This window comes from Colossoma macropomum, unplaced genomic scaffold (genome assembly GCF_904425465.1).
Source record: "Colossoma macropomum unplaced genomic scaffold, Colossoma_macropomum, whole genome shotgun sequence".
NCBI classification, from domain to species: domain Eukaryota; kingdom Metazoa; phylum Chordata; class Actinopteri; order Characiformes; family Serrasalmidae; genus Colossoma; species Colossoma macropomum.
The window spans coordinates 40,280,450-40,302,040 of NW_023494787.1; the positions used below are offsets into that span (position 1 = coordinate 40,280,450).

Consider the following 21,591-nt stretch of genomic DNA (forward strand, 5'->3'; position numbering starts at 1 on the left):
TAGTATATATTATAAAGCTTAACGAGTCTCTTCGTGTGCAGCTCTTTCTGTCCGCTCCCGGACATTACAAACAGAAAGCGCAGTGAAACCCACGCTTCATATCACAACCACCGGAATTTCGGTGACGTAATGTGCTGAGGCAACGCTGTGATGCAATGTTGGTCAACAGCGTTTGTTTTGGTTTTTTTTAAACTACACTATCCTTGATTTTGGTCATCCCTGAAACCCGGCTAAAGAGTGGGGGCTGCTTTTTTTTTAACTTATCATGTTCCTAAACTCTGGAATTCTCTTCCAGATCACTGATGATCAGTTGATAAACTTAGCATTAAATGAAAGAATTAGACTCTCCTGTTTGTTACTGCGTTTAAGAATCGTGCAGCTGTGTATAAACTGCAGTTCTTACTGTTTTTATATTTCTCTTCCTTTTTCATGTTTTTTTGTCCATGTTACTTCTATTTTGGGATTTTATACACTGTAAAGCACGTTATGCACTCAAAAATAACTTGCATGTTGTATGAATTCAATTATGCCACACATTTCCATTCAGTCAGTTTACAAGGACTGTTGCCTCACCATAAAACTGTTGATGGAACAGGTTTGAAACGTTTCAGTGCCATTTATTTAGTGTCATTGGAATGGAATTTTTTTTTTTTTTTGCTCAACATAAACCGTTTTCATTCACTGAAATGTACTTTCATTCATAAAAAGTACATAAAAAGTTAAACGCAACACAATTCTATTTTATATCGATATGTTTGGAACTACATCTTGAAAGTCCAGGAACCCTGTTGATAGATTGTTTTGAGTGATAAGCGCTTTTTTTCCATAGTGCTATATAAAATAACGCTATTATTACTATTATTATTTTCATAACATAACTTTTACTATCATTATTAAAATCACATTGCATCGTTTTATCTCTGCCGGGGACCCTTCTCACGTCTCTGGGCAGGGGGACGGAAACTTCATGGCACTGAAAGATTAAATCTGTCTGCTGTCCACTTCTGATGTAAATATTTGATCTATTGCTGCTCAGCCCAATCTAATGAGCTTCAGGGGCTGCAGTTCGGGCCTCGGCCACTAGGGACGATTTTTAATGCAGTAACATTAAATGCAGCTGGAAAATATGCTTACGTCCAGTGACATTTTTCCTTCTATGTTAGTCTTGCGGGGAGTTTTTCACCCTGCAGCGCCTTTACTTTATATGTCGAAGGAAATGTAAATAAATTCCCATACAAGCTTTGTGAAGTTAATCACTATTCTATGTCACAAACTACACTGACTGAGAGCCAGTGGGATCGTTCATCTTCATAATCACAAATCTATGTTTTTAAACCTTCCAGCTGCTGAACACACTATCGCCCATTACGCATCAGTTTATAAAGAGCCCTAATTATTGTACCTCTTTCTCCTGCCTATAAACACACTTAAACAAGACTTCATGAGTTCTTTATTAAAGACAATGGTTCGATTTACAACCATGAGTTCAATATAGAACTGTTTGCATGAGTAAATGGTTCTTTGCGAGGTGGAATGGTTCTTCAGGTTGATGGAGAAGGTGCTGTAGATGGTTCTATTTAGCACCAAAAAGGGTTCTGCTATTGTTATGTCCAGCTTGTAAGAATAGCAGAACTTTTATGGTGCTATATAAAGCCATAAACAACACATTCTACACCAACCTGATGTAGCTTGGGTGGGACACGGGCTAAGTCGTCCAGGGTGGGCCCTGCTCCCTAAGCCCACTTATACTGTAAGCTTAAATTAGTTGACTTTAAAAAGCATGCAAACTTACTGCCTCGAAATTATTACTTAATAGGTTTAAGCTTAAACTTTATATTTTATTTATATGAATATTTATTTTCAGTGAACCACACTTCTACAGCAAGTAAGGTTCAAACAGCCCAGCGGTTTCAGCTGAGCTGGCAGTACTGTGCTCTTTCCAGTCCTGTTTCCTTTCGATTTAGTTATAGGTTAACTTGACTCAGCCTAAGTTAGCTTGTCATTTAATTGTGCTTTGCTGCAGATGCATTGGTATCAACTGTGAAACAGCTCCATTTTTAAAACTGATTGCTTCACACAATACTGAACAAACGGCTGCATATCCAAAGGCTTCATATTGTCTTATTTATTTCTTCATGTAGTAATGAAGAACTGGATAAGACAATAGTCACCCATTTCTGAGAGCTCGCCTGGCTTCAAGTAACCTTGCCATTCTGTTCAGTAACGGCTCGGGGGCTGGTATTCCGACAGTCTGCATGAAAATACAACCAAACAGCGCTGGCCCTGCCTATTAAGCGAACTAAGCGGCTGCTCACTTTTATGTTGTCTTGTGCGTGGTGGAGCGCGTGCCTTTAAAAAATAATAATTTAACCCAAGCATGGCGCTAAAATGGTGTGGATCGAATTTTCACCCGCTTCCAATGTGATCGGAATTTTAACACATTTTAGCATCATTCGTGTTTCCTGCATGTTTTAACTGTCCGTGTCTTTGATTGACTGCTCACAATCCCCGCCCCGTTTTCTTGGCCCTCCAATCACTGTTTCAGCCACCATTTCCACCCTCCATTCGCGTCGTCCGTTCAGCCTGCGCGCCAGATTTGAATGTAAAGCTCCGGCTATGTGGATAAAACGTGACTGTTTCAGACAGACGGACTGAAAGATGATGTTTTATGCATTTCCAAATGCAAAGCAGAAATAAAAACATCCCTGGATTAATCTCAGCATCAGCTGAACACGCGTATTAACGACAATTTCTGCTCAAAGGTGAGTCATTTGCTGGTTAGTTGATGATATATGCAGTTTGACTGAATAATAATCCGTGTACAAAAATACTCTTACAAAAAGTTGGTCTCAGATTTAGAACGCTGGTGTAATACTGCTGGTACGCTGAACCATCCAAGTCGTTTTACTTGATTACGTATTACAGGCTTTTACAGCGCCGGCTTTGCAGTTATTTCATTAAGTACATGAAGCAAAGCAAATCATGATGATCAAACTCAAACCTAGTAGACGAGCAGAGCTGATGGCATTTTTAGCTCTATTTTTACATTAAGAGTTGAGCATTTTATGAGGTTTTTCTCGTTTTCCGTTTTGGAAATACATTTCTGTTGGAGCCTCTCTTGTGGTAACAGGCTTAGAAGCTCACCCATGAGTTCGTTGTGGTTGTTAGCTTATTAATCACATTTTATTTCTGCCAGCTGCTATGAGAATCAAGATTAAGCAGTCAGAATTATACATTGTTCCTATGAAAGTAATTCTGTTTCTGTATTGGCAGTAGTGTTGTTTACATCGATTGATTAGATTGACTGAAGGTATTTTGAAATAATTATGATAACACTATTTTGGTAAAAGGCAATCTAATGGTGTGACATGGTATCGGGGCATCATGCAAGCCAAAATCCTGGCGGGGAGGCGGGAGGGGTAACAATTAGAGCGGGGTCCAAAAAAAGTGAGTGACGCAATTTTCTGCAATCTCTCTCTCTCTCTCTCACACACACACACACACACACATATGTATATATATATATATATATATACACACACATATATATACCACATACACACACACACACACACATATATATATATATATATATATATATATATATATATATATATATATATATATATATACCTTAATAATCCCACTTTATCGTAGTGTGTGTATTTATTTAAAGATTTTCTTGTTAATTATCTGTGCTGTTATGGCTGCCAATGACACTCACCTATTCACTCACTTCTACACTAGCTTACACTGCAGACACTTTTGCTGGAATCGATTTCAATCTTGTCTGCCTCACCCAAAAAGTGACACTAATTAAGGGGCATACATTCGAAATTAAAGACTATATCCACAATTCAAATTAATTTAGAGAACATACGATAATTAAGCCACAAATTAAAGGAAACTGACAACATGGTAATAGCTGCATTTTCAGTCACAATGCACAGGAAGCAGCGTGAGTACAGATGAGACTGCTCACCTCTATAAGACTCTCACAGCGCGCCTTTACTAATATTAAATAGGATGCTATGCATCACAAGTCACGACTAGCTAGCAAGCCAGAAAGCTAAACAACTGGACTGAGGGATGGCTACTAACTTTAGCTGTTACTAGCCATTGCCAGCTATCTTGCAAAGCAAACTATGTCTATTTTTCAAATGCACTTAAGTATTTATAACTAATTGCAATTCATTTTCACAAGTTTGAAAAAGGGCTGTGTGTGTCTGCACCTGCTGCTGCACCCGATTTTATTTTTTTTTTAACATTTGGAAGAAATTTCTTAGGGTAAGGGGGTGCAAGATTTTGATCTATGACATAATTAAAAGAATATGTTTCACTCATAATACACAATGACCATAACTACATATAGAAATAATATGAATAAAATAAAAGAAAAAATGTAAAAATATAGATATAAAAAATCAGGTGGGGCACGTGCAACCCGCGCTCGAATGGGCCGAATGGGATGTAATAAATTGCATCACATAAATACGCAGTGAGTAAAGCTTATAACGGTAAAAAAGCACTGTCGTCACTACTTTAAACTGTAACCTATTAGAATCCAAAAGATCATTAGCCAGATATAAATGTACAATTTGTTATAGTATTTGTTATTAGTTAGCCTTTATTTCACAGTGAAAGCAAGCAAACAAGCTGGAAGCTTGTTGTTTAAGATTTCTTATTTTTTTTTACAGTGGTTTGTTTCCTCGTTGTGCCCCAGCCTGTTGGGCCTTTGCCACCATAGCCTGCGCTATTAACGCGCCAGAAAGGGTGTAACTTAGCTTAAATGATTCACTGGTTGGGTAATTATCGAAGAACAGAACCAGTTGGACGAGTTCTGTGGTTTCCTGTTTGTGTTGGATCACCCTGGTAGATCAACGGGCTTTAGGCTACACACACACACACACGCGCCCGCACACATAAGTCTTTCTCGCGTCCTGCGCCTTAAGTCCTCCTCTCACTCTCACTGTCTGTTTACCTCTGAAGTAGTGGGGGGAAATAAAGATTGGCAATACTGAACATTTTTAAAGCATTTTTGTTGCTGCCACCCAGTCAATGTGATCAAGGAAACTATTCGTCTGAAACGAATTAAAGGAGCAATATGTAGTACAGGCAGCAGTTTAAAATGGGTACTGCCCTTCAAATTAAAAAAATTGGAGAGAGTTGTCTGCCCCCGCCGCCTCGCTCCCAGACCCGACGCTGACGTGGGTTAGCAGGTTGAGTTCAAGAGAGGCTTTATTGTCATTTTAGCTGTATACAAGTACACAGTGGAACGAAACAACATTCTTCCAGGACCAACACAGGAGCACAAGAGCAAAACAATACAATACACACAGTGCAGACAGTACAGTGCAATAAATACGAAAAACAGTAAACACAAAACAGAACACGTGGAGTTGTGCAAAGGAGGATGTAACATCTTGCATTTTTGCACATTTTACTTCTCTAACAATATTGGCTGCTAGAATACTGTATCAAACATATACATTATATACAAATATACAAATACATTGCCAGTATTTAGTCGCGTTTTGCTGCATCTCTGGTCATGAAGCTTTTTAGACAGATGCAGAGGCTTTTTAGGTCAGGACCCAGTTCGTTCGTTTTCTGGCTTCCACGGCTGCAGCACGCTTTGTTTGCCTGCCAATTTGTTTCATATCTGTCAACCTTGGGTGTCAGAATGTTTCCAAGCAGTGTGCAGTTTGCGGGATCACAGGCCAAAACACAAACAGTTTTCCGGGATGTTCTCCTTTAAAAGTTCTGGAACAGAATTTTTTAAGAAGAACATACTGACTGTAGCACTGTTGTCAGAGAAGCCAGTACTTCAACTTAGCATGTTTCTTACATCTCTGATGACATTTCATGGTCATTTTTATGATGTAGTACAGTAAAGTATTACATATTGCACCTTTAAAACGTGTGTTTTCTTCAGTGACTGAAAGGTTTTTAATTTGTTTCAGTTGGATTTACACACCATGATTCTTCCTCTAGATCAGTGTTTCCTAACCTGGTCCTCAGGGCCCCCAGACGGTCCACTTATTTCCTTCATCCCCGTGTGTCATGGCAAAAAATGGTTGGAGCAAAACTGTGGACCGTCGAGGGAGCAATGAAGAACCACTGCTCTAGATAAAGCACGTCTTTGACAAAGTTTAAGTAACAGGATTTTTAAAGGTAGCATTGGTGTTCTGTTGTTCAGTCTTCAGTTGTCCAGCAGGTGGTGCTGTTGCTCTATGCCAGGGGTTCTTAACCTTGTTCAGGTAAACCAGTTTATAACTGCAAAGCATAGCGGCCCACAGCAAGAGTAAAATCAACGTTTTGTGCAGTTATGTTACAGGAAAGAAAGAATAGAAATGTACAAGGTGTATGTGGACCGTGATTTCGAGCTGCAGTCCGCGTTTTCAGTGAAAATACTCCACCGGCTTTCCCACAAGAGTAACTGTTTGGCCTCGTGATGTCTCTTTAGGATAGGTTTATCAGAGTCAGACAGGCAGGTTATGCCGACAGTACGTGGTGCTAGAAGAGAAAAGCGAGCTCTATTGATGAATTCCTTCATCAGTTTCATCAGAGAATGTGTTCCCATCAGCAGTGAACCAGGGTTCGCTTGAAAGCGGACCAAGACCTGCGTTTTTTGCCGATCCACAGTTCAGCTGTCTGTTGCAGACCCGATATTCACAGATGTCAAAACGGAGCGAACTAAAGAAAACGTCTGGTAGGTCCAGACCAAACAAGGCAGCTGTAAAAGCGCCCTGAGAAACTTCTCCATCTCTGGCTCGCTAACTGTCTGCATCGCGCGCCCGCAGCTGCGTTGTCTCAAACTGATGACGTTTATTTAGCCCGTTACTGCAATGTTTTATTTGAACGTATATTGGTTATGATTTACCTGTCCAGGGTGTATCCTGCCTTCCACCCAATGAGTGCTGGGATAGGCTCCGGTACCCCCCAAAGCGACCCCCCCCCCGCGACCCAGAGGCGGCTTAGAAAATGTGTGTGTGGTTATGATTTGATAACTTTATTATTCGATTTTTAATTATTAAGTTAATCTTTTCCGTTGTTACGACTTAAACTAGGAACTATTCCCTCCGCACTGTGAACGGGCCCACGGACCACTACAGCGTGCTTCACGGCCCACTGGTGGTCCGCAGCAGGGGTGGCGGCACACCTCCAAAAGTGGTGGGGCAAAACACAAAGCATATTCTTTGGGAAAAAAAAATAAAAAACGGCTGACTGACTGACAAAATGCAATCAGATCACTAACTAAAATTGCCTTTCATGTCATGCTCATGACATGTCTTTATAAATGAAATAGAGTGAGAACTCTGTGAGTGCTGGCTTGGTGGGTCTTAGAAGCAGGAGGCTCCGGTAAGAGAGCAGGGCTCGGAGAGACATTCCATCAGATAATGGTCAGTTAATGGTCGTTCTGGTATTGTTAGGTACAAGGGCACATTGTTACATTGGCGTACGGGTGAGTAGGTGTGTATGTGTGTGTGGCTATAGACACTAAGAGAAATATAATAACAGGGATTACATTAACTGTGTTAGGCTGCTACATATAAACAGTGTTCAGGCACTCGATACCTCACATTTACTGAAGCCAATGCAAACTAACCACATAAAGGCAGCTAATCTACTAGTCAAACAGCACACTTGCAACTTAACTAGCTCTAATTAGAAAGTTCAACAGAACTAAGTATCTACGTCTGATAAACATAAACATACATTATTTTCATCCACTCAAACTCAAACAGCTCGCTCTCATATCAACATAACTAGCCACATTCGCAATGTGGCATTCAATAATACATTTAGAGAAAGGAAAACAAAGTTAACTAACTTGATATTCACAATTTTAGCAAACTACAGAAATAATATCTCCTGCTGGAGAACTCAAAGTATAATTAAACTTACTTTCTATTCAATTGACGCACACAAACTGAAAATAAACTTTAAAAGTGCCACATCTCTGCTTCAGCTGCCTTCTGCACAAGGGAACTAGGGAATCGCTGCAGGGACAAAACACGAAGCTGAAAGACAATAAATGTTCATTGTATTGACAGGAACAGCGGCTTTATGACAGGCTACCTTAGAGACTTTACTACAATAAACCTATTCAGGGGTGGTACATTTACTCAAATACATTTACTTAAGTCAAATATTGATGGATTCTTACTCTTCTGAGTGTTTTTAAATCATACTTTACTTCTACTAAAGTGAGTAAAGAAATCTTTTTACTCAGCCACATTTGTAATTTTGTAATTTTGTACTTCTGTACTTTTGTACTTTTGTTCCTTGTTGCACCTTGTTCCTGGAGGAACGTAATTTCACTCCACTGTGTACTTGTACATAGATGGAATGACAATAAAAGCCCCTTGACTTGACTTGACTTGATTTGACATTTCAGACTTACTTTCGTACTAAGTTATTCGTATTTAGATACTAATTCCATTAGGCCAAAAAATACGTTCTACGGTCCATGTGCCAAAATCTAACGCATATCATTACTGTATTGCTTGTCTCTCGTTACTTACTGCTGCTCGCAGTACTGGAAGGAAATGAGCGTTTGTAAAGAGTGAAACAGTGAAATGTTGCGCAGACAGAACAGCGAAAAATAGTGTAGCACTGGAAAATAGTGTTGAATCCTCAATTAGCACGGTTCAGCTGTTCGGTGCTGCCTGAATTCGGGTGGTGTCGCGTGTCAAAACCGAACTAAAGAAAAAGGTGGACAGGTTCGCACCAATCAAGGCAGGTCTGAAAGTGTCTCCCAGCTGAAACCGAGATTCTGATTGGCTCTGCCGCTCAGTTTTACTCTGTCTGGTCGTGCTGACCAGCGCTTCATGCAGTTCAGTGAAAGCGGAGGTTTTTATGTGCGCGTGCTGAAAGTAGTGGGGCGTCGCTACAGTACCTTGAAAAGTGGTGGGGCAAATGCCCGCTCGTCACTGTGGTTCCGGGGGCCCTGGTCCGCGGCCCACAGGTTGAGAAACCCTGGTCTAAGCCAATCGGAAATCCTAGGCTTTGTTTGCACAAGCAGCTCAAATCCGAATTTTCTTCTGATTTAAACAGGGCATTTCCTGTAGTTTGAACGAAAAAAAAAATCGGACTTTTTCCAACAGTTGTTGGCAGACATTCACATATTCTGTCTTAAACAGAGAGCTGGAGCTTTTAAAGAGATTTGAAAGCTTTTGAATATTACTGGTAGAACCTATTAGCATGTTAGCTAACGTTACCGATGAATGCTATGCACTGTTCAGGTTCTAGCTGCTGAAAAGTGAAATTCTGTTGTGAAATAAGTATCTATAGCATGATGAGCATGCTACTACTACTACTACTACTACTACTACTGCTACTACTAATAATAATAATAATAACAGCGTGATTGTTGTAGTCGACTGCTTTTTTGTTAAAATCTGATGCTGTTGCATTGGAATTGGCCACCAATAGGGATCACTAGTTTCCTGTAAGACTTCCAGCATTTTTCAGCAAAGTTCCTAGAGGTTTCACCTCTTTGACATTTAGTTTTCAACACATATTGCAGCTAATCGATGACTTCTAAAGATATTAAGTATGAAAGAAATATGGTGGAGCACGCCTAGCGCATTAGACAGTATCTTCAGCAGATTAATTAGGCAGGCTACTCGGTGGACTTCTACTTTACAGTGAGGAAAATATTTCAAGCTGCCCATCTGTTTCTTCATAATGAAGTTTGACCTGATGGACAGAAACTTCACCTATATAGCGGTGGCCTGAAGTTGACTCTTCAGCTCATTGAAACATTCATCGGCTTAAAATTTTTATGCTGGAGCAAAAAAACAGTACAGTGCACGGTGTAGAGGGACTACAGGAGTAACATATGGCAACACTGGATTAGAGAAGCCACTGGTGAACCATCTACACAAGACATATCAAAGCTAATGCAACCAGTGAGATACTGCAATGCTACACTGAAATTCGTGACGTAATTTGTACCTAAATAATCAAATGACAATGGTTATCTTCTTAAAAGTAGTTGCTATAGCATTGTTTAGGGGTGCTAATTGTAGAATGCACCGAAATAAGGAAATAAATGTAAAACTGCTTTTTTCCCACACTGTCAGAAAAATGCTACTGTGCAGGTATATTTTTATTCATTACGGTTCAGAAAGTGTGAACTTTTAGGTCGCAAATTTGTGCCAAATTGTCACAAATCTGTACCTTTTCCTGATAATAAAGAATAATACAAAATAAAAATTCTGGGGACAAGACACGGTGAGTGGAGTCAATACAACTTAAAAAATATAATTGCAAAGAAATTATACAGGACAGTTACGTCCCTTACATAATGAGATAAAAAGTGAGTGACAGAAGCTCCTGCATCGAATTACTTATTCAAGACGCCTTCATTTCATATACGTCATTTGAAAGAGTGACACCAAAACTGGCAGACGTCATTATGTGTGCATTTATTTTTTAAGGTTCATACAAAATTCATAAATTAATTAATGTCACTAGAGATAAAATAAATGAATGAATAGAATAAATATTGAAAAACATTTTTATGCAGCAATAAATATCATAACACATAAATAAGCGAAACAATTGGCAGTAATTTTCACTTTCACAGAAAATCTCTCGCGGTACTTCACGCGGTCAGGATTTCAAATCCACGAGTTTGAGACGCAGTTTCATCTAAAGGCTGGCGTCGAGTTTAGTGCTGATGGCCAGTAAGTCCAGTCTGTACAGGTGTTGCAGCACCAGTCCAGCAACGTCCTTCCAGCCATTCGCGCTGTAATCCTGCAAAGAGAAAGATCAGCTTCAGCTTCAGGCAAATTTCAGTGCTGAATGATTTTAGAGCGTATTCAGTGCTGTAACTGTGTTTTGGGCCTCAGTGCATAATAGTTTTGCTAATTGTATATGCTGAGAACAATAATAATAATAATTATAATAATTTTCAATTAATAAGAAATAACAATATAATTAGCATGTTAATTTGCTAGTGTTATGTCTTACGTTAAGATGCTTTTATTATTATTAGGGTTCAAGCATGCAATGCATTGAACCCTATTGGAATTGTTAGAGTTTTTCTTATTATTATTATTCTTTTTCCGCCCTGAAACGGAACGCACAGCCCAAACCGTAAGTCCTAGAGACTTGGTCAATAGGTAGTAGTCCCTCCCGCTACTCAGGCGCAAGAAATCAGCCCCATCGGCCACAAGGTGGCGCTATAGCGTTTTGGCGCGTTTTGGCTCATAACTGCTAAACCAGATTTTTGCCAGACAAGCCATATTTTTTTCCTGATTCTAGGGGTCCAAATAAATATCTTTGCTATTTGGTTCGTCAATCTCCGCCCACTTAGATTTTTCGCAATACTGCAAAATATGCGAAACCTACTTTTGCGAACTAGTCCTACAATTTTTGCCCGATCCTCATGTTTTTGGTGTCAAAAAATTCAGAAGACCCTGAAGGTCAATAATTATCAAAACATTTTAAGTTTTCCATACAACATGGCTGCCATATGCAAATGAACCCTTCTGGATAAATTCAAAATAATTCAGAATTAATTGAAAAATCTGTAACTCAAGAATCCTTCAGCCAAAAAATTTCAAACTTCACAGGCCATGTCAGTAGCCTATTCTGAGGTAGCCATTCGATTTTTGTGCGCATATGTAATTAGGGGGCGGAGCAACAGAAACATGGCATTTTCTCTGCAGCCGTACATTCTATCAAGCTGAAACTTTGCAAGCAGCATCCATAGGCCAGACTACAAGTGCCACTATAAGGACAATTGGATATGTTGAAATTTGTGGTCGCCATCGGCCAATAAGCATTCAGCAGGCCTTTTGACAGGCTTAACATTGACCAATCATGACGAAACTTGAATGATGTCTATATGTAGCCACTTTCTAACAACCAGTCGAGTTTCAAACGATTTGACCACTGGGGGGCGCTATTTCTGAAATTTACATGTCATTACAATATTATTACAATTTTCACCAAAAGCCTATTGTACTACAGTGTGACAAACAATTTTGCCTATACATGTTTATTAAAAAACTGCATAGTTTTTTTTGTAATCGATAAATGTTTGAAAACCATACTTTTCGAACTAGTCTCTGAATTTTGATCCAATCTTTTCAAAATTGGTCTAGAACAATATTTTGGCATCAGTAGGTAAATAATTATCAAAAACATTTTGACTTTTCTACTCAGGGTCAGGGGATTAATCACTTAATTACTGCATACATGGCATTGCGAGCTTGATTAGCTATAACTCATCAGTCCTTGGTCACATCATCTCCAAACTTTCAATATTTATACAAATTGAGATTCTAATGGAGTATGCCAAGGTTGATCCAGATTGGCCTTTGGGGGTGCTTCAGCACTCAAAAACACTGAAAAATCAATAAAAATGTTATTACAATGTTATTACAAGGTCGACATATAAACAATTGGTGCCATGTGACTCAGTCCACTAAGATGAACAACTTTCTAATTACATGTTATGTCAAAAATTGCACTGCTTGTCTTTTATTTTGGCTTATTCATTCAAAGATTTCACTATACAAAGACTTACTATACAAAGGCTTGAGGCCTTTTCAGGCCTAATATAATAAAAGCTTGAGGCCTTTTTAGGCCTAATGGGCTAAACCTGCAGGAGGGCCCATACTGCTGTTGCATGCTTGAACCCGGTCATTGCCGCTTGCGGCTATATTTATTGTTGTTATTATTGTTGTTTTTGTTGTTGGTGTTATTATTATTATTATTATTATTATTATTATTATTATTAATAATAATTTTTTGATCGCAATTTTCGGTCACCCCAGAGCACATACAATGCGCAAAAACAACAAGGCATACTCAGAGTAGATCTTACACTCTTAAAAAAGATGGTTCTTTCTTGATCTTTAATCAAGAAAATGGTTCTATATAGAACCATGAACACTCAAAGAACACTTTGCATGATTTAAGCGTTCTTCAGATTAGCTGTAGATGGATCTATACAGAACCTTTTTGAAAAGAACTTTTTTGGCACTGTTTAGAACCCATTTTGCTAAGTGAGTACTTAATTCATTATTATAATAACATTCAAATAGATCTGTGTTTCCACTGTTTGAAAACTTACCGTGTTCTTCAGGTGGGAAATCAGACTTTTGAAATGAATTTCCATCTTCTTCATTATCTTCTTGTTCGCTGCAGTTATGACGACTTTTGTAGCCTTCACAGAAAAAACAAACAAGTGTTAAAATCATTTTGAAAACTCTTTCTTTGCGTACTTTATGCTGAAGGCGGGTGCTGGGCTGTACCATCTCTCCGGACAAAAAAAGAAAGAAATGATCCCCCTTAAAAACTGTCATCCCCCTTTAACAGTCCATGTGTTCTAATGTCATTATGTTTAATAACATAAAGTGTCTACTGTTACGTCGCTGTCGGAACAAACTCATTATTTTCATACTTTGAAAATGCCAGCTGACGTTTCATCGCGAAAGGCCCAACAGAATTAATGAAATGAATTACTTAAAGTAAAATATTTTTACCCAAGCTTACATTAAAATATAAGAAAGTTTGTTTTCCTTCTCCTGTAAAGTCTATCGACAATGGATATTTTGATTTCATACATTGTAAAAAAAATGATGTTTTAACTGAAAAAAAAATAGTTACTGGGCTGCTTTGAAATTTTAATTAAACTTCTAATAGTAAGTTACCAGAACAACATTCTGAGTTTTATGCAAGAAATTTAAGGCAGCCTGTTAACTTTTCTCAGTGAAAACACCACGTTTTTGCAGGCTACGTTTGAGATTTACGTGCCAGCCATGTTACTTCTTTCTGATTGGACCACTGACTGCAATGACTTACACATCGCTCGAGCTCCGTGATCTGGCGGTGGATGTCGAGGATAAACGTCTGCAGCTTCTGCTGGTCGCAGTCCGCGCTCTCAGATTTCTCATAGAGCCTCATCACGTTCTTCAGAGTTCGCAGAATAAAGACGATGTGAGACTTCGCCTAAAGAACCGACCAGGATTCAGTTATCATTAGTACAACTGTTCAAACTAATGCAGTATGTCTATATCTGTAACTCTACAAAGCTGCTCTAAAACACTATCAGATCCTTCCCGAGGCCTTCAGTTCCTTTAAATGAACACCATACTAAATTTATCAGGAACAGTGGTGAAAGTGCCTGTACCTGTAACTGAGTGACGTGACTGTAAAGCTTGCTTGGGAATTCCAAACTCAGCGTGACGTGGCGATGCGTGACGTCGTTGCACTGAAATGTAAACAAAAATTGTACAAGTCGCATCAAATGCTTTGAACAAGAAATGAAAAGTGTTCTATCAAATCTACAAAAGGTCACAATGGAAAACATCACGATGACTTTTTTGCATTATTATCTTCTTTTGTCAAGTCCAGGTTTCCACGTGTTCTTCAGATAACAGTAAGATGTTGTTCGCTTTGGAGTCACAATGAACAACCATCCAACATTCTTTTATAATGCACACTTTAAAAAAATCAAAGGTTCTTTAGTGAAGAAAATATTTCTACTTAGAACCACGAGTTCTATATAGAACCGTTTGCATGTTTAAATGATTCGTTGCTTAGTGGAATTGTTGTTCAGATTGATGGAGAATGTGTTGTACATGGCTCTGTATAGAGACTTTTGAAAATGGTTCTACACAGCACCAAAAAGGGTTCTTCTATTGTTACAAGCTTGACATCGTAACAACAGCAGAACCCGTTTTGGTGCTATTTACAACCCTCTACAACACATTCTCCATCCACCTGAAGAACCATTTCACCATGTAAAGAACAATTCAAGCATGAAAAGCGTTACTTTTTGTGTGTTCATGGTTCTATATAGAACCCTTGAAGAACCATCTTTTTAATTGTGTACAATAAATAACGTATTTTCCAGCGAATCTATTTGCTTACCGCTTGTTGAAGATGCGAGATGGAGCTGTTGCTTAAGATGTGGAAGTTGCTCTTCATCCATGTGCATCCATCCACGTTGCTCCAGCAGCTAAAGGCAAGGAGAACACCAAGCAGACACATCTTGAACACTGCCATTTTACAGCACTAAGAGAACCAGAGCTGATGAAGGACTGCAGCTGAATTAAAGATATTAAAGACTGGCAAGAACAAGTTAAGAGAGCTCGAGGTGTTCGCTTTGCCGTTCATTTTGGGGCTCGTGCGTTTATACTAAAGCTACTGAAAACTGAAAACCTGTGTTTCCCCCCCACACCCTTTCGCATCTCTTACGCAGCTGAGTGACCTGAAAGTTTTATCACCTGTGTACTTCCATGGAATGTCAGGTCAGTCTATTTGACGCCGTGTCATTAATACCTGTGCATTAACTTTAATACTGTATATTCAAGTCAATTTACTTTCCTCACTGTTGTTCAGATCGCATCATAATCTGTGACTTGAACTATTTTCAAGTGTTCATTATAAAAAAGTAGCAAGAAAACAAAGGTGGGTAGTGTTAGATGTACTGGAGTAACCTTGTATTATAGATTTATGCTTTCTTATGTATTTTCTGTTATAATACTGCTCCTTCTACCCATGTGCGTTTGTGTATATTTGTGAGACTTTAACTTTTAGATTTATTTCAGTCATTAAGTTACTAATTCCTTTTTCACTACATTAACATATCTGGCATCAGCTGTACATTGTTTACACCTCTCAGTTTTGGGGTTCAGTTTATTGTCGATCAAAGTGTGCAAAAAAAAGGACTTGTGTCTGCTGATAGATGCTGGATGTTCGAAGACGTTGTATTGCAGTTCTGTTAAGTTAAACTCACTACTTAAGTGTTTTTGACCTACAAAGGAAAATGTATTGACAACGATTCATGTGTAGACAGATCAGGAAAGAGCGGGGAAATTTAGCTTACATTATAATTATTATTATTATTATTATTATTATTATTATTATTATTATTATTGTTGTTGTTGTTGTTGTTGTTGTTGTTGTTAGATTAGAGTGAAATTAAGTGAATGTTCATGATTTTATTCACTCTCTGTTCGATTTTTCGACCTTTCGATTTTCGAACTTGAACTCACTCTACCAATCATTATCTGTGGCGTTGGCCGCAACCAACGTAAAGGCTAGCTAGTCTGCATGCCGAGTGCATCGCGTACGGTGTATGCACTTTTCATGCGAATATTCGTATTTTCGTGTCATTTATTCGCATCGCTTTCAGAGCAATCTACACTGACAACACGGTGCTTCGCATTCACGAGGAAAGTGTCTTGGTGAGTGTGCATGTATGGTATAGCGTAAACATTTAGAGACACTGTAAACTGTAACCCACTGACCATTGAGTTGGTAAACCGATAGAGTCACGTTTTCTATGTAAATAAAGAAACTGATTTTAATTTCCAGTTGAATTTCAAGACTACAAACTGATTTTAACTTTAATTCTAATTGACATACAATTATGAAGTTTACGGTCAAACGTTATTCGCCTATTTCAGTTATATCTGTTCATCATTTGCTAATATTTGTTATTTAGATGCCTTCCTTTTCAGAAAACTCAGATTCATTGAGTAAAATCTCGCTTTATTATGGTATAAACATTTGTACAATGACGCAGTGATGCATTGTGGTACACAGTTGACACAGTAGAGCTGATGTAATACCCGTCATTCATGTACAACCGACTGACCACATTTCAATCGTTTAAATACATTTTCATTTCCTTGTTTTAGGCGAGCAGTCTGCGCCAAACCGCAACCGGTGATGAAAAGAAAAGCACACTTGAAGGTATTTATTCACTTTTTTAATTATGTATCTTCATGTGTGGGTCAGACTTCTTCTCTGGTCATCCACCTGGCCGCTGGTCACATTCCGCTGTGACGCTGAGCTGGTTGCTGAGAGAGAGAGAGAGAGAGAGAGAGAGACGGAATCTCTCCCACGGCAGAAAGCTCTCTCGACCGCATGCAGCGCAAACGCTCCTTCCGCTTTTCTCCTCTGCTCTAAAGACAGCAGTCTAAACTTACACCCCAGTAAAACTCTTATTTTGAAATAATAACCAAAGACAACTTAGCATCTTAAAAAACCTCAAAGGAGAATTCCACCAATTTTTGGAATCACTGTATAATTCAATCAGAGAGTGGTTTGGTGTGAGATGTGCATTGTGGAGAAATGTACTAACTCAGACCTCTTTACAGTGCTGGTGATACATTCTTTAAAAAGACATTTCTTTAAGGGTTCTTGAATAAAGGCAGTAGTTCTATACAGAGCCATGGGTTCTATATGGGACCATTTTATGCTTTCATTTGGGAAATTGCTTCAGATTGATGGATAATGTGTTGAAAACAGTTCTACATAGCACTGAAAGGGTTCTGCTGTTGTTCACTTGATGATGTCAAGCTTTTAACAATAGAAGAACCCTTTTTGGTACTATATAGAACCATTTTCAAAAAGGTTCTATATAGAACCATGTACAACACATTCTCTATTAATCTGAGGCCATTTCACCATGCAAATGGTTCTATAAGGAACTGATGGTCCTAAATAGAACTATTACCTTTACTAAAGAACGCTTGAAGAATCCTTCTTTAAGAGTGTAGGAACCAGGAGTCTCAATGTTTACAATGCAAATATAGTCAGTTTATTTACTAAGCCAGTAAACTTACACCTGTCAGGCACTATATTCAAAACCACTTAATGCAATAACTTTGTGTGATGTAGCCTTTGGGAGCAATCAGACGTCTGGTTCCCATCAACACAACTGTGAATTATTCTGACTCTGTTTCTCTAGAATGAAGCATTTCCAAACCATTAATGAGTTTGTTTACACCATAACCATTGAATTATACAGAAATGTTGAAAAGTCACTGGAATTCACCTTTAAGCACAGAATAACATTTTTTCTGTATATTTCCATCTATGAGCATGGGAACTGAAGTTGGAAAGACTTTGTTTTCCTTTCTGATGCAGTCTTGGTCTCTAAAACAAAAATGGTAAACCTCAAAAGTCAGAAGTGTGACCAGTCACAAAGCAGAACAGATACTGTCACTTATGGAACATGAAATCAAACCCAATGACTACATTTAAATGAGTGAAAATAGATTTCCTTCCTCACAAATGAACTTCAAATAAAAATATTAGCTTTACTCATGTAACACAGAGTAATAATAAATAAATAATAAATAAATATTAGTAATACTTATGTAACATAGAGGGAAATACAGATGCATGATTCAAGAGCAAGTCTTTGTTTTTAGAAAGGAAACAAGACATATATTATGAGCATTTAAGCATAAAAGGAGGATATATGAGGGTGATGGTTTGTCAGTATACCTTGAAACAGCAGCTATGGGAGGCAATACTTATGAAATACAGGCAGAAACTATACATGTTAAAGTCATCTCAAAGAAGGGCTTATATATCAATATTTAACTTGATCTGTAAATACAGTGATTTAACTTGTTTTTATTTTTTGTTTTTATACTTTCATAATAATGACATTCATATAATTTCAATATTTGCTGCATGGACAGATATTTTTTCCAAAAATAAAAACAAGTTAAATCATTGTTAAATCAAGTTACATATTAATATATAAGGCCTTCTTTGAGATGACTTTAACAACTTTCTTTATATATATATGTCACCATGACTTCAGTCAGGGTCGCATTCACCCACTCCTTTAGTTTGCAAAGAGAGTCTTTTTTTTGTATGAGAGTCTTACTGCGCGAGAGAGACTGGATCCGCTTGTGAGACAATGAAACTGCGCAGGAGAGACTGAAAGTTTACTTCCCTGAAGTGTGTCCTAATCATGCTGACACATTTCTGTCTCTGTATCAGTTCAGGGCCTGATGTAAATATAATTTGGCTGCCCTGTGTTACCATGTTTATTGCCATGTTTATTTATGGTCAGCAAAGCCATGTTTTTGGAACTTTACAACACCATGGCTACCAGACTCACAGACAAACATGGCTTTGCTGACCATAAATAAACCAAACAAATCTATTTTGGCAGGCTTTCTGACAAGCCACGGCTTCAACTATTAGCTACATAACTGGGAGGTTGGCTTGATAGTACTCCGTTTATTTATTTATTTATTTATTTATTTATTTATTTAATGGTGCTGTAGCTCAGTGTGTGCATTCAATGACATTGTGATAACACTAGTGTTGGAGAAATTAGGTGAAAAGTAATAACCTCTATTACGACCCCACATTCTGTCTAGGGTGCTGTGGGATCAGAGACATGTGGCAATAAAAGACTGAACTGGTGATGATGGATTAAAAGTTGGAGGAACAGGCTAATAGAGCTTTTGAAGCCAGTTTATTAAAACTAACCATCTTAAAAAGGTGTGCTATGATACCTAGTACCACACTGGAAGAGTCAAACTCTGGATGGCACCAAAGATGTGAACAAAACGAAACCTAACCACGCTTGCCTACTCTGAAACAAAAAGCACTTAGCTAACCTAAAAAAGAAAACAAAAGCTAACTCCTCCACACTTCCCTGGCCAGTAATCAAAAGTACATGTGGCAGTGCCCTCCCTCTAGGGAACTAGAAAGAGTGGATTTCTACGTGGTCCAAATGTATAGGCATTTTGACCATGTAGAAATCCACTCTTTCTATCTATCTTACTTTTTTGAAACCCCTCTTGTCTCTTGTAAACCAAAGTTTTAGTAATAATCATGTTGATGTAACATCATTCATTATGAACTCTCCCCTTCGCTTTCTGTTTGGAGTGCAATGCACCGGTCAGGAAGAGCGGGAAGATGAAGAGTCGTTTTAGGTATTGTAATTACACCTTTGGCATCGTCTTGCTGAAATAAACAAGGCCTTCCCTGAAAAAGACACTGTCTGGATGGCAGCATATATATATATCGTTCAGCATTAATGGTGCCTTCACAGACGTGCACGTTACCCATTCCATGTGCACTAATGCACCCCTATATCATCATGAATACTGCCTTTTGAACTGTGCCCTGATAACAAGCTGAGTGGTCTTTAGCCCAGAGGACACAGCGTCCATGATTTCCTAAATGAATTTAAAATTTTTATTCGTTGGACCACAGAACACTTTTCCACTTCCCTTCTGTCCATTTTAAATGAGCTAAGGCCCAGAGAAGGTGGCGGCATTTCTGGATTCTGTTTATATACGGTTTCTTCTTTGTGTTTTAGAGTTTTAGCTTGCATTTGTGGATGCAGCAACAAACTGTTTTCACAGACAGTGGTTTTCAGAAGTGTTTCTGAGCCCATGCAGTGATTTCCACTACAGAATCATGTCTGTTTTTAATGCAGTGCTGTCTGAGGGCCAAAAGATCACGGCCAGCAGATACTGGTTTTTGGCCTTGTCCCTTGCCTACAGAGATTTCTCTAGATTCTCTGAATCTTTTAGTGATATTATGTACTGTAGATGATGAAAAGCAAAAGTTCTGTGCTATTTTATGTTGAGAAACGTTATTCTTGAATTGTTGTACTATTTGCTCATGCAGTCTTTCACAGAGTGGTGAACTCCTCCTCATCTTTACTTCTGAAAGACTCAGCCTCTCTGAGATGCTCTTTTTATACCCAATCATGTTATAGGCCTATTGCCAATCAACCACCAGGTGTTTTTTTTTAGCATTACACAACTTTTAGCATTAAACAATGTTTTTGGAACATGTTATTGGCATCAAATTCAACATGGGCATACATTTTTCAAAAAACAATAAAATTTCTCAGTTTCAACATTTGATATGTTGTCTTTGTACTATTTACAATTAAATAGGTTTTAAATGATTTGCACATCATTGCATTTTGTTTTTATTTACATTTTGCACAGCATCCCAACTTTTTTTGGAAAATGGAGTTGTATTTGGAGCACATTTTTATTGGTTGACTTCATGCCTGAGCCTGTTCACCAGTCATCACCGTTGTCTCTGTATACTATATTAATGTGCCAGAAATGTTGTGACCATTACATAATTAACCAGTTAGATATCTATCTAAGAACAAGACCAGTTCGACCAGTTCTCTGGTTTCCTGCTTGTTTTTGGTCACCTTCAAACTGTAGATGAACATTGACAGCTCCTAACCCTCTCCAATTCTCCTCAACTTTGCCTCTGAAAGATGAAAGGAAATGAAAACCATAACTTAATTTCAAAGTTTGACATAGGAGTGATAGATAACATTGTTTGTTTACGTCTGAAATAGTGGGCAGAAATACGAATAAAAAACTTTTTGAATAAAGAAGCATTTCGTCTGAAACAAATTAAATCTGTTTCATTTTTTGGTTAAAGGATTTTTGATGTAGTGCAGTTGTGTTTAAACAGCATGATGCTTGCCCTAGATCAGTGTTTCCTAATCCGACCATCAGTGTCCCCCAAACGGTCCATATTTTCCCTTCATCCCTATGTGTTTAGGTTGATTAAGATAGGAGTAAAAATGTGGGTCCTCTGGGGTCCCTGCTCTAGATAAAGAACGTCTTTGACAAAGTTTTAATTATTTAGGATTTTTAAAGACTGAAAACTGAAGATTGAAGTGTTCTGTTAACTTTCACTATTCAGTTGTCCAGCAGGTGGTGCTGTAGCTCTATGTTCAGACTGCAGGCAAATCGTATTTGTTTGTCAAATCAGATCTTTTGAGCCTACTGACCGCACTGTTAAGTGATCAGATCG

The 21,591-nt window shown here is 38.2% G+C and overlaps 1 protein-coding gene across 1 annotated transcript; it reads right to left on the reverse strand.

Annotated features, from left to right (window-relative positions):
* Window positions 1-10,662: 10,662 nt before the first annotated feature.
* On the reverse strand, window positions 10,663-15,018 carry LOC118804960 (interferon a3-like). Its single transcript, XM_036565553.1, has 5 exons — window positions 14,899-15,018; window positions 14,156-14,236; window positions 13,828-13,974; window positions 13,097-13,189; window positions 10,663-10,767 (listed from the first exon to the last, which is right to left on the reverse strand). Exons 1-5 carry the CDS (start codon window positions 15,016-15,018, stop codon window positions 10,663-10,665), a joined length of 546 nt encoding a protein of 181 aa, XP_036421446.1.
* Between the last annotated feature and the right edge of the window lie 6,573 nt (window positions 15,019-21,591).

Excerpts from the sequence above, each read along its gene's own strand:
- LOC118804960 (XM_036565553.1), bottom strand. The coding sequence starts at position 15,018 with ATGTGTCTGCTTGGTGTTCTCCTTGCCTTTAGCTGCTGGAGCAACGTG. Across the intron at positions 13,190-13,827 it reads TCACGGAGCTCGAGCGATGT|GCTACAAAAGTCGTCATAAC; the intron begins GTAAGTCATTGC and ends TTTTCTGTGAAG. Across the intron at positions 10,768-13,096 it reads TTTCCCACCTGAAGAACACG|GATTACAGCGCGAATGGCTG; the intron begins GTAAGTTTTCAA and ends TTCTCTTTGCAG.